The sequence below is a fragment of the Lepisosteus platostomus genome, chromosome 8 (assembly GCF_059453375.1).
Source record: "Lepisosteus platostomus isolate fLepPlt1 chromosome 8, fLepPlt1.hap1, whole genome shotgun sequence".
Lineage (NCBI taxonomy): Eukaryota > Metazoa > Chordata > Actinopteri > Semionotiformes > Lepisosteidae > Lepisosteus > Lepisosteus platostomus.
This window is the reverse complement of record NC_142618.1, coordinates 30,218,469-30,233,179: the sequence shown is the minus strand read 5'-3', so window position 1 is coordinate 30,233,179 and position 14,711 is coordinate 30,218,469. Positions and strand designations below refer to the sequence as shown.

The window sequence follows — 14,711 nt, the reverse complement described above, 5'->3', positions numbered from 1 at the left end:
AGAGATATGTACACAGGCTTTAATGGTACATTACAAAAAATGTATAAAATACACTCAGAAATGTTTAATATAGGGATATAAAAAGGAGTATTATTCAAATATCTTAACATTTTAGCTTTGAGATGAATAATATATTTTAGATAAAATCCTGCCAATATGTGGAATTTTGAAAAGACGTATCCCATTTAGTTTAGTTTGTCATGTCTAGAACTGCACAAAGGCTAATATTCTTTCCTCAAATAAAACAGTAAGCAACAGCAAGAAAGTCACTTCAGAGTAGTGTTTATTTAAAGCCACATCACCATCATTAGAACATTTTTAAAGGGCATATTAAAATCAATATATATACATATCACAATAGGAGACAACAGGCACAGCATGAACTGTATTTAAAGTGTAGCACAATATAATTAGAACAACTCTAGCATTGCACTTTTGGTATTGGACATATTCCTCTGTACTATATAGTAGGATCAAGTTTTACTTTAACTCCTGAGCCTACTATCAATGTTCAAATGAAAAGAGCCACAGATTTTGACAGAACACAGATTCTCATCATTGAGGCAGTGTATACAGTGTATAGAATATAAAAAAAATGGTCTGGAATACATTCTCTCCTGTTTTTAAACAGATAAAAATGCAGTTCCATTATTCTGTAGGTATGTAATATGGTGGTTTACTTTTTCCTCTGTTTTCATATAAAAGAAATTTCATCACAGGGAGGATCAGGTGGTGACGATGGGACTAACAGGAAAAAAGGAATTACAATAAAAATGTTCATGAAAAATAAGATACAGATTAACAAAACAGTGAAATACAAGGCCTCTATAGCCCTGCAGGGGAAAAGTGAGATACCTGTATAGACAGATGTAAATCATGCTTATGTGGAGTAACCAAACAGAGCTGTTCTCCCATAGTCAAATACATACCCTCAAGCAATTCTCTCATTGAAAATATGACACTGATAAAAACTTCCATTTTCGTTGTGTCAAACATCATTTGTGCTGAGACTGTTTATGTCTAAGATGTTATCGTCATCGCATTTCTCCTTCCAGGAAAGGCAAGTGGGAATACAGGTTTATAAATGACTATCGCAAGCCAAAAATCTACATCATATGGGAGTACTCACAGATATTAACTACAGAATGCTGTCGAAATAAAAGATCTTCATTTGCATTCAACTATTACATATTAAAATGTAGGTATTTTATTATGGATTTAATACTAAAAACACATCTTTACAAGAATTTGAGATAAAGGATCAATGAATACATTTAAGGAAATAAATCTTTAAAAAGGACACTTACTGTACATCCAAAGAATATGACAAAACTGCAAATATTATAAATAAAACATTTTCCTTGATACACTACTGAAATTACACATTTGTTTTAATGCTTCTGAAGGAAAATGTATTCATGGCTTCAAAGTACATGTAAAGGAAATTTATTATTTTCCTTTAACTCATACAACATTATTAAAAAAGACTTTGTGGGATTACTAAGATCCTTGTAGTCTGCTGCGGTTTCACAAATCATTCTGCCTGTAGTCGCAGAATTTGAAAAGACTTTCTTCAAGAGCCTGTCTGAGTGTCCTTGAAGTGCATGTTTTTCTACATCATTTCCCTCCCAAGTATGAAAACTACAAGGGTGGCACATTACCAGCACAACCCACTTGTAAGGCTCCTTTTTGTGAGAAGTAATTTTATTGTAATGCACTAAAATATTGTTTTCAAAATAAGTCTTCCCTTATCCCTTATTCACTTAGCATGTCATCCCTTATCAAAACGTCAGCTATTTCTGGGAAGGGTGGAAGTAGCAACTCAAAGCCTGTTCTGGAAGTACACAAGATAGGACTACACTGTGAGGGCCCGCACACACATGCAGGGACAAGCTAGAGCTACTGATTTTTGTGATCAATGTGGCCTTGGAAAGTGGGAGAAAGCCAGTGCCCTTAGTGAAAGCACACATTAACGAGGGAGAACATGCAAACTTCATACAGAATGTGCCCCAGTCAGGAACTGAATACAGGATCCCACAGCAGCAAATACAGTATTAACATACAGATTTCATACATATTTTTAACACATTAATACTATATTTCTAAAAATTTGGAAAAAAATATGAAATGTGTAATGTCTGCTTAATTTCAATTCCTGGAATCTGGCTCAACTGTAAAAAGACGCAAACTAAGATCTGCCTTTTTATTTAGAGAGAAAACCTAATGTTGCTGCACTTTAATTTTCAATACATTTCCAATTTCTCCCTTCTCCCTGCATCACACTGGACATTCATACTGCATATTAGCACACTAAATAAAAAAGAAGACATTTCACATATCGACTAAGCTGCACGTAAGGCAATTCTGTAAATGTGTTTTTTTTAATAAATGCTAAGATTATGACAATAATCCTCACAGCTATTTCTCAAAAATATGTTATGAGACAGTGAGGAAAATGAAATATTACATATCACATCAGTGCTAGTCATAATAACTTACCACTTACATTTGTTTTTGATTTAGTGAAGTAATGCACTTGAACTCTTAACAATTTCCTCAAAAATCCTTAATACAAACATTATGTGGTTCACTTGTGAAAGCAGGTAAACTGCTGCCTTTTTAAGAAACAAAGTCAGTAACCAAGCAACTCTGCAAAGACACAAATCCAGCTTGCCTGGGAGGGAGTTTTCTTTATTATGGTTTGCCTCTTTTCACTCAAGGCACAGCTCTTTAATTTCTAAACCATGAATAAAGTCCTCCTACATATAGTAAATATCTGGATTAGTGGTAAATCCGGCTAGTAATCATGCATGATAAGTGGTACTGGTTGCCTTTTTAGTTTTTTTGTTTTCCTGGGATCATTAAAACTAAAGTATATATTATTCCTAGATTTAAGTCAACTTGTACCATTGTTTTCCAGTAAATTAAAAAATATATTGCTCTAACTGCTATATATATAATATGTATGGTATGTATTATAACAGATAATGAATTTTCTTTATGTGCATCAATGTAAACTAAGCAAGGTACACTATTTTCAAAACGTCTTTGTAACATTACACAATATAGACTGCAAACATTGCCAGAAACCACTTTGCATTTGATAACAGCCATAAAAGTGAAAGAAAGGACCATAATTTATGTCAGGGTTTTTAGTGCAAATTAGTAATCAGAATTTTGGAAATGTAAACATATGAGCATGATAAGACTGTTCCACAACATACTTAAATTCAATTAGCCAAGTTCAGAATCCTTACAGACTTGATCCAATAGGAACATTTCAAAACTGCAGTATACAATATGTAAGTACTGTGACTTAAAGGGCCTAAGAAGGTAATTACATTACTGCAAATGAAAAGCATTACTTTCCTAAACATCTGTAAATGTTTATTTAGTGACAAGACTGTCACTGGACTGTTATCACTGGTTATTGACAGGTTACTTTTTCCAGCTGATGTGTTGTTGCAAGAGTAATCCTGCTCAGCACAACAGGAACCACAGGTTCTGACATTTGATGTACAGGTACTGTATATGCTTTGCTGAAAAGCCACTAGTGTGAAACTACCATCTGTGTATTTACAACTGATTGCCTTTTAGTCAGAATGCTCCCTAAAAGAAAAGAAAACAGTGCTATGAAAAATCAGCATTCAAATGTGTTCATACTGTACATTTGCTTTTAAAGGATATTGAAGCAAGATTGAAGCAAGATTCACAGAACCTTGAAGAAGTTTAATTATCTACGTTATATCAGCAAATTCCCTGCACATGCACTTTCAAAATTCCTATTTTTTTCTGTAAATATCTTTATGAACTAATTTACATTTTGTCCAAGCAAAAACAGACTGATGGGAGTTTGTTATCGATTCACTATACAGTATGCCCTTAGTACATGACTGTAACTACAATAGCTTGCAAATAAATCCTTTGGTTTATGAAGCCATACTTCAAACATCAACATTTAATACATCCATGTGTGATATGACAGTTTCAAACATCTAAAGCAAAATCCACTTCAAGGCCGAAAACTGAATATCACTCTTATATTGAATATTATTATTAAAAATTGATGTCAAACCACTCATTTCTGTAATGAAAGTATTCACTTCTATTCATTCATCTCAAGTGTAAGATAGAATTTATAACCAGTTGACTATGGGTGAATTATTAAAAGTGACTAATGCTCGAAGTAATATGATTAACAATAAGGATATCATGCAAAATAGTTTAATTACATTTATGACCTTTTGACACGCATAACAAACATGCTTCCTGGAACTATTTGCTACAGTAGGCTTCATGCATGACATGCTCTGAGGTACAGTATTCTAATTACAATGTTTAGGCATAAAAACAATCACTAACAGAAATATAACCTGTAAAAATCCCCTGCTAAAGGACAAGACTAATGTAAAAGATAGGCAGTGCAGCTACAGTACATATCTATTGTTATTGCTTAGGGTAACTGTGCAAAACTATTTCATTAAAAATAATAGTCTTGGATTGTCTTGTGACTGTCTACAGCTTATGGACCTCAAAGGCAAACAGCAGTAAGCTGCTACATACAGTAACAGGTAAAAGTGTGGAGTTCAGTACAGCCAAGTGTATGCAGTACATTGATATCGTCTATGCTTGAGTTTTAATAAATATACATTACCACGTATTATATGCAATGCAGAAATACCCATTACCCTTCATCTAGGAACATGTGACAAATAATATTTAAACCAAATGTAACTCCATCACTGAGTTAGTGTTAGCGGTTGTGTACAGTATTCGATGAACAGTATATTTCTGGTAAAGATAATTATACTCAAAACAAAATACCAATAACAATTTAAGAGATTCTATTTTATGGCATTTCACTACTGCTCTTGTTGTGCACAGCAGATCAAAACAGTGAAAAAGTCTGATGTACTACACCCGAAAAACAGACACCTAGAACTGTACAGTTAAGATTCTCCGACAGCTTCACTCTGTGCCATGCATCTTCAGTTAAAAGCGCAGCGGCAATGTTACTTCAAGAATAATCCTGCTGTTTCTCAGACTTGTGAGTGCTTGCCCTTTTCATAATGGGCAGTGTGTTTGCTATTGTTTTGCATCTACATCAACTTCTTCATACGGCGGGTGTGTTTTTCAATGTGAGTTGTTGCCTGGTCGGTGGAAGAAGTGATTGCATCTAGTGCCTCATCCTGTCGTTCCAGCTCCATCTCAGCTTCCAAGGCTAGATTCTTTAACTTCATCAGCATCTGAAAATCACACAATCACATAAACATGGAACTCATTTATTTTATAATTAGAAAAGGCTTTGAGCTCATATGCACACGTCCAGTATGTAATCAATATTTTTTTCCTCTTTCATTTACTTTTATGTCACTGTAAATGAGAATTTGTCCACAGTTGACTTATGTGGTTACATAAAGGGTCAAGTAAAAATACATGGTTTAACAAGAACAATTATGAATGCTAATCAAAAACTGAAGTACTTCATATATGGACAGGTGCTCTTATACACATTTCTATGAAACAAATAATTAAATTTCCATGTTTGTGGTTTTCACCCCAGAACAATTATTGGAAACACAATTGAGGAAAAAGGACAATAAACATTACATTTACTGTTACATTTTTTGTCTTTGATATATCAATTATGACTCTGAACAATCATTATAAATGCAATAGCCATGTAAAAATGTATAAAAAAACTATTCTGACAACAACAAAAACAAATGTAAAATGGACAAGAGATGTGGACAATTACACAAAACAAAAACAGCTATTATTATATAAGCCAGCAGCCATATCACTCTGCAACTCACAACTGACAACCCACTGAAGCTAAGCAGGTGTGACCCTGGTCAGTACCTTGATGGGAGACCTACTGGGAATAACTAAGGTTGCTGGAAGAGGTGTTAGTGGAGCCAGCAGGGGGCAGGTGGTCCATGTGGGTTCTACTGCCCCAGTATAGTGCCGGGGACATTATACTGTAACAGGCGCCTTCCTTTGGATGAGATGTAAAACCAAGTTCCTGACTCTCTGTGGTCCCAGTGCGTCTCTCGAAAAGAGTAGGGGTGAAACCCCAGCGTCCTGGCCAAATTTCCCCGTGGCCCTTACAAATCATGGCCTCCTAATAATCCCCATCTATGAATTGGCTTCATTACTCTGCTCTCCTCCCCACTGATAGCTGATGTGTGGTGAGCGTTCTGGCGCACTATGGCTGCCATCGCATCATCCAGGTGGATGCTGCACATTGGTGGTGGTGGAGGGGAGTCCCTATTATCTGTTAAGCACTTTGAGTGGAGTGTCCAGAAAAGCGCTATATAAGTGTAAGCTATTATTATTATTATTATTTTCTCACCATTTGAGGATGTTAGATAACCTTTATATCTTACTTGCTACAAGTTTTGAAACATCATTATTTATTATATTAGCTGTGAACAATACTGATTCACCACCTCACCCCCTTTCTCTTGAATATTACAGAATTTTCAGTTTACAGAAATGGGCTCAATTCTATACTGCCAGCTGTCCCTGTGTGCACCAGAAGGTCATCCAAGCAGAAGCACAAACCAGACTCTGACAGCAGATAAAGTTAGTTAACTGGTGGAAGTGTGATTAAAAACAGTAATTAATAACACAGATTGGCTGACAATTGCACAATTGCCTGCTGACAGCAGGGGTGTTTGCCAGTACTTGATTAATATTTGAATGCTGTTTGAAATGTGGTCTTGCTAAAAGAATGGCTGACTTGATTAAAAGACTGAGGTGCACATATTTGTCCTGCAGTTCATTTCGTGTGCCCTATGCACTTGTGCGAGAAATAATAAAGACACACGCAGGACCTTGCAATAGCTAACATTAATCTAACCATTAATCTGCCTGTCTGTCTTATGAGAATGTTGTTTTCTGTCTGGGGGAAAAAAGAAATCTAGCTGGTACCTTTGAATGGCCTCTTGCTCACAGTTCCAGTTCCCAGGCATTTCAGGCTAGGAAAATGGGTTTACAGGTTTTGTTTTTAAAAATTAAAAAATGTGGCCACAACAGCATCCATTAAATGTGAAAATCTATTTTCTTTGCATTGTGCCATTGTGGTCATGGGAATTCAGCAGTCAAGTCAGTTGTAAAAGGTGTAGAATGACCTTAAATATATAATAAGTTTATTTTTAAAAAGAATTCTTCCTTGTTCATAAATTTCAATAATTATTACGTATATACTGCCATACAGCTGCACATACCACTATTCTTAATACTCCATAAAACCACACATAAAAAGAAACAATTTACAAATACTAAAAATGTGAAAAATCTGAGAATGGTTTTAGGGGACATTTTAAGGAAAGTATTTCACTGAATTCTCACATTATACTGTATTATTCTACTTATGAAGCCTCACTAGATTGAGGAATAGAAGCTATACTATGCCACACTAAACATGACAAGTAAAGTTGTCTACATAAGAAAACTTTAGAAAACAATTAAGCACACAAAAAGATTTTTATTTGTTGTGAATATCTTGAACTGTAACCTAAAAACTCAAGAATATATATTTTCTATATGCACAAATCTTGAAATACCTGAAACAGTGATTTGCATCATTGATAAGAATAACTTCAGCTGTGATTTAAGATTATATTTTATAACTGTAAATTTATTTAAAAAGTATATTGTTTCACATGATATTTGTCATCTTCATCAGCTGAATAATGGCCTCTTTAAGATTTATCTCTGCTTTTCAACAGGTTACTCCAGGAAAACATCTGATCTCCTTTTCTATGTGATCTTCTGACATTTATGCCTCTTGAAATCAGTTTCAGCTGCTTTAATCCATTACTAATTTTTGTAATGTGTCCAGCACATCGGTATTTTAAGCATCTCGCTGTTTCCATGATGTTTAAGATCTCTGTTGATTCTTTTGTCCATTGATTTTTGTCCCTTCTTGTTACGTTAATAATAGATCTTCTATGTTTTGGTTTGCTGTTTGGTATTTTTTATTTCTATTGAACAGCTGATGACCAGACACTGCAACAACAGCTCAGTACCTTGTATCACATTAAATTGAAAGAGCTGCAACAGAACATAGTATCTTTGTATGTTTGAACAAACTGAAAGGCTGATCATGTTTTGCCAGAGCCCACTTTTTAAACATAAATAAGCATCAACAGCCATGTAGGCCCATTAAAACATGATTTACTGTGTGTGTGAAGGTTGTTCTTACAAAAGGATATGATGGTATCTGTCAAATCCAATCTTCCATTGATCTATCCAACTCTTATCTGTATCTCATAAGATTTCAAGCGTTAAAAATTAGAATATGATACAGTTAGGAACAACTTAAACAAACCAGTGATATGCCAAGCCAAATCTAATAAACACTCACCCCAAATCCCACCAGTGCGACCACAGTTACTAAACTAAATATTATGATATCCTGACACATACACACACCCAATGACATTATGTCAGTCTTCACCAGCCAGTAGACATGGGCATAGCTACAGACCACAGGAACCTTGCCAGACGGCACTGAGCAAACGGCTGCTAATTTAACACAGATCAGCTGACCACTAGGTTAACTAAACTTGAGGTTGCAGTTTAGAAAAAAAAATGAAACATGATCTTAAAACTCTGTCTATCCTGGAATCTACATATTATATACTTTTATCAGCATTGCTGATTTCCTTATTCAACATGACTGAAATAAAATCCCATATTGCCAGTGGCATTTCAGCACCACAATTAATATTTCATTCATGGCAGTACCTCAGTTGCAACAGCCTGTATTGTCATCTGTTTCTCATAAATCACAGCGAGCCAAAAGAAAAACATAAATCAAAACACTGCGACCAGTGAAACCTTCTTTAAGCTTTCCTAATATGATACTTAAAATCCTGCATCATTTTAGCTGACCTTTCCCTGTTAGCGACCAAAACATACATAAAGGCTAAAAAATTAAATACATTTTAAGTGCAAGGGAAAAATATCTGAGGTAAAGGTACACTTTCTTAACTAAAAAAAAAGAAAACAACGTTTAGAAAAATTTTCAAATGAAAAACACACAAACTGTACAGTATATATAAGGGTTGTACAGTGTCCTCCAGAATTCTTAATACCCCCCAATGAAACAGGAATCAAAAAACATAATAAAGCAGAATGAATAATGTGTCTTACTTAAAAAATTCTAATGAAGTTACCCTATAATCATGATAACACTACAAAGAGCAAAGTCATATTTGTTATAATAAATAATTGAATCTCAGGAAACAAGAGGGTCACATTTATTCACACCTCTAATTATTAATTTAGAATAAAACTTTCACAACCTTCCTGCATCCTTGGGATATAAAAGTAGGTTATACACAGACAACATTAAGCAGTATCATTATTATAAATAATCTTACTAAGAATAATCATTATTATTAAGATCAAAGACCTCTTCAAAGACTGCAGATAAAAGGTAAAAGTCCACAAAAAGCTGACTCTACCCATTTCTACCGTAGTGCTCCTTATTAAAAAAAATAAAAGACTAATGGGATTGAGGCCACCATACTAGAAGTAGAACATAAGCATGAATTGCCATCAGGGCTGTCAGTTTGAGAGGCAACTGTAAATCCAAAGGCAACAGTTGGAGATTTCCAATATAAACTGCCAACTTTAGGATTCAAAGTTTGAAAACGATCAAAGTTGTCTGCATGAATGTGAGATTTGTAGCTGAAATAGCAGAAAAAAAAGCCTCCTGAGGGTGAACAACGCATGGGCAAACCAAAATGAGACTAGAACTTGCACATCTTATTGTCAGATGAAATTAAAATTGAACTTTTTGGACATGTTCATCAGAATTACGTTTGGCATAGAAAAGATCATAGATAACGCTCATGCCCACTGTTAAGTATTGTAGGGATCTACTGTTTTGTAATAGTTTTGCATTAATGGGTCCTGAAGCCCTTGTGAAGACAGGAAGAATCATGAACTAGGATATTTAGGCCAGACACCAGATTCATTCTACTACGAAGCTTACATTTGGCCAAATATGGACAGTCCAGCATTAAAATGGTCCAACACATACATCAAAAACAGCAAAGGAATAGGTAACAGTGCAGGAAGTAAATTCTTGACTTGCCATCTCAATCGCCAGACTTCAAACCAGTTGATCATTTGTAATTCTATTCAAGACGTCAGAATATTAAGAGAAGCCTAAGGGTGGGCAAGAAGGATTTAGAACAATTCTACATTGTGGATTGTTCATAATTTCCTTCCTGAAGTGCCAGAATCTCACAACACACTAAAGGATGCTTCAATTCCGTGTAATCCCTGCAAAGAAAGACTTACAAAATATTATCTTGTGTTTTACAGACAAATTATGTTACTTATGACTTTGCTTTAGGCAACGTTATAACAAGAACTGTATAAAATATTTAGATTTTTTAAGCAAGAAACACGAACCAGTCTGTATCTATCTTTGTGTTTTTTATGCTTTTTGTCTTGTAGCACACTGTACTTCATACATGGTGTTCCGACATCTGCAAAGGCTTTTCCTCACTTAGCAATTATTTTACTGAAAATCTTTATTACTATCCCCATGGCCTGATGAGAATTCAATAAATATTAAAAAAAGATACTGGTGCTAAATAAGCAGTGTAAATAATAAAAAGGCTGAATTAATAACATTTAATTTTAGTGTGCTAGAAATTAGGGTTTCAAGCCCAATTTCTATAGTTTCTTTGAGGTAACATGGAAATATCCAGACCTGGTTCATTTTTTTGTTGACCAGAGTCCAATAGTTTGCTTCAGGATTAGCTCAGCTTGTATTTGAAGAAGGCATTAAAAGTTTGTTCTCTGCACACCAGTAGTTCTTTTTGAGTCTTCATAACCTGACACTACAATATTAATTAGGCATGCGTGTAGGCAACAACTTAAATATCATAATAAAGCTATTATAGCTATAGCTATTGTACAGATGCAGCCATTCAAAGTGCGCGGTACAGACACCGCAGTACAGATACCGCAGGTAAGATGACACGCGATACCGCGGTGCGTGATTGGTTGACCGACAGGGGCACTCGTGGTCCGTTGGTCTGTCGTAGAAAGACTTACTGTAAACGTCTTTACTGTGCCCGTTGTAGATATTGAATTTTACCACTGAAGGGAAATCTTAGTAGCTGAGCATAAAAAGAATAGGAGCATACTGTAACGCGTGTGAAGGCCATAAACGATATTAATTTTGGAACGTAAACATACAGTATATGGCTGGTCTTGGTACTTTAAAGAAAAAAATACACACCAGTATTCCATTTCTCCCTAAACATTGTAAGCTTCGAAGTCTTTAACTAACGTGATACCGGAGTCAACAAGCATACTTTTAGAATTTGATTAAAAGGGAATATAATATGGAATCGCGTATCTAAAGAATTTAATAACGGTATGATTATATCCGTGTACTGCGGCAGGACTGTGTAAGGCTGTTTCGCCTACCTGATCATGCGAGCTGTCTCCGGTATCACGTTAGTTAAAGACTTCGAAGCTTACAATGTTTAGGGAGAAATGGAATACCGGTGTGTATTTTTCCTTGTGATATTTTAAGCTCTAGTTGAATGATAGGTGTCGCATTTTAAATCATTTTCGTAGCTAGAAATTATGAAACGCCCTGTTAAAAGCAAGGAAGTTTTAATGCCCCGTTGAAGTAAAACAAAATGCCTGACAAAGTATGGCTTGGACAGATTCCAAGTGCTTGTACAAATGTGCTAAAGAAATTATACTTTGAGTATACAGCTTGTCCAAAGTCATCCATTATTAATACTATTAGTAATATCTTCAGTAAAGGCTTTGATGCATAAATATTTCTGATAAAGATAGGTTGTGTACTTTTGTCCAACTGAGCAATCTTGCTTTCATAATATATACCAACATTTTAATGACTGATGATTAACATGCTGTAATACACAGTTCAAAATTAAAGGCTCAAATGCTGTACATGAGAGGTTAAGCTCCCCCTGGCGGTTTTACAAGGCGATGCCGTGAGACACGTGACACGCGTGATACCGCGTGATACTGTGACACGCCCACCGGGGTATGCCGCGAAATACCTCACCCATTTTGAATGGCTGCATCTGTATATGTTACAGCTATTGAAGTGGCTATTGAAGTGTCACTGTTTGCAATGGTCTAGAAACAATGCATAGCAGAATTAGGTGGTCCTGAAAGACAAAGGTCAGATTCTTCTGGGGAATTACTCTAGCACTGGTCGACTGAAATATAAATCTCCTCCCAAGCACTTAGACTCTTACAGACTGTCAGATATGCTGTCTACAGTATATCTTGCTCCATCCATTTTCCGCTTTATTTTGACATGTTTTTCAGTCCTTGAAGCAGAGAAGCATCCCCATAGCATTATGCTCCCACCACCTTGTTTCACGGTAGGGATAGTGTTCTTGATGATGTGCAGTGTTAGTCTTGTGCCAAATATAGCGCCTAATATTGAGGCCAAAATGTTCAATCTTGGTTAAATCAGACAAGAGAATCTTCCTCCACTTGGCTTGAGGGGGTCCTACATGCTTTCTGGGAAACTCTAGAGTTTTTTTCAACAACATTTTTTTTTTGCCACCCTCCCACAGAACACAGATTTATGAAGTACCAGGCTATTGTCTTCCAATGGACAACTACTCCCATCTTAGCCATTGAGGACTGTAACTCTTTATTTGACATTACAGAGTATTTTGTGGTGATTAGTGGCAAGAATTCCCAAATAAAATGCTAAAGGGGGTGAATAATTTTAGCCACCATATGTCAAAACCACCTTACTATGGCACAGGTTCACTACAGAAATAAGGTAAATGAACAGAATTAGAGAGGATCAGGATGTGCACACTTGCACATCACAATTTATTTGGTGCCACTGGAGAAGTGAGACCCCCATTTGCCAAAGCTGAATCAGCCCATCGTGCTGATTCACCATTCTCTCATGGGTGAGAATGACAGGATCATTCCCTCTACCCACTATGGATGAATCGTTATTACTGCATGCCGCACACAGCAGTGAGAGCATGGCCACTAGTCACAGTGACACACAGAGCTAGAGAGGAATTAAAAGAGGGAACTATTTGCAAACATATACCTTTTGGGGACCATGACTTATAACATTTATAACATTTATTAAGATTACATCTTAGATGTAAAACAATAATCATTTAAATTGTTAAGGGATTGCATCTGTTGCGGTTATGATTATGATCTGTTTTTCTTTAGGATCATTTTAAAAATGGTTTTTGTTTGTTTGTCAGCAAAATCTAAGTAGTGTTTATTTTGGCCACAACAGAAGACATACATATACATTTTCAGAATTACAACTTAAATTAAAACCTGAACTCTAGAAAGAAAACAGGAGTATTAAAACCAGTAGGCTAAAATTATCATAATTAATAAATAATTCAATAAGTCAAAGATCAGGTCTAGCCCTGAATTTTGAATTGTCATAATAAAAGTAAACACTGTGATCTGCCTACAAACTTGCATGTACAGTATTTATGACTTCAACTCTAAATATATTTTTTTAATGTGCTAACAGCCTGTTACCAATTAAAGCTATACAATTGGTATCACAACGTCAATACTTATTCTCATAAATTATGTTAAAAGCACGCTAAAATAGAAGCAAATAAATCATATCTTCATTGTAAAAGTGAATTTAGTATTGTTAATAATGTGTATTGTATATTGTGAAGAAAAAGATGGGACTGTAGTTTGGGTATATATTGTAGTATACTTGATTACCTTACTCTCTGCTCCAAAACAACAGAATTAAGCCACATTTCTGTTAATTTCTGTTGCCAATTATGATTTTGATTTTCATTATTTCAAGATATAATAAACTGTCAAACAACAATCAAACTTTTCTTTTGGTTAGTTTATTAATGGTAATGTTTTTTTTTTAAATAAAAAACAGCTGTATGATTTTGTGCTTGTAGAAACTGTTTTTAAGCATAACAACTGAAAATGATTATACTCCAGAATGAATAAAGGATGACAACTCTTATGTTTTAATTAATAATTGCCTAATTAATTAAGGTAAATAAAAAAGTAATCCACTGTTTTTCATTGCTTTCCATTACTGTTTCTGGTTTTCATAATTTATTATATAAATATAATAATATATTTTTGATATACAGGTATGATGCATTTGTTAATGATTTGTGTGCATGTTAGAGAAATTAAATTTGGGAGAGGGTGATATTTCTCATGCATAAAGCTTTTGAAAGTGTGAACAGACAGAAGGCAGCACAGTAATAAGGGATGAATAAAATCCTAGAGACACCTCATTACAGTAGCTATCAAATGTATTCACCCACTTTGGACTTTTTCACATTTTAATGTGTTATAATATGGAATCATAATGTATTTAACTGCATTTTTTGTTGCTGATCAAAACACTTTATAATGTCAATGTGAAAACAAATTATATACAGTAGATCCTCCTAAATAAATTATAGATATGTATAAAACAGAAAATAACAGATTGCATAAGTATTCACTTTAGTATAAGTATTCAACAGTAGACAGCTGTTGTAGAAATTATTGCTAGGAGTCTACTTGAATAAGCTTTGCACTTCTGGACACTGCAATATTTGCCTATTCTTTGCAAAATTACTCAAGCATCCTGAAGTTGGATGGGAACCGTTGATGAACAGCAATTATCAACTCCTACCACAGATTCTTGATTGGAC

General features: G+C 34.9%; 1 protein-coding gene across 2 annotated transcripts in view; it reads right to left on the bottom strand.

The window, feature by feature from the left end:
- Positions 1-266: 266 nt before the first annotated feature.
- snap47 (synaptosome associated protein 47) overlaps positions 267-14,711 on the bottom strand; it is a 34,074-nt gene continuing 19,629 nt past the window's right edge. For both annotated transcript variants that reach the window (XM_088643074.1, XM_088643075.1), the window contains one exon: positions 267-5,246. In XM_088643074.1, the coding sequence (XP_088499200.1) occupies positions 5,100-5,246 (147 nt within the window). In that variant the 3' untranslated portion in view covers positions 267-5,099. The remainder of the gene's footprint in view (positions 5,247-14,711) is intronic.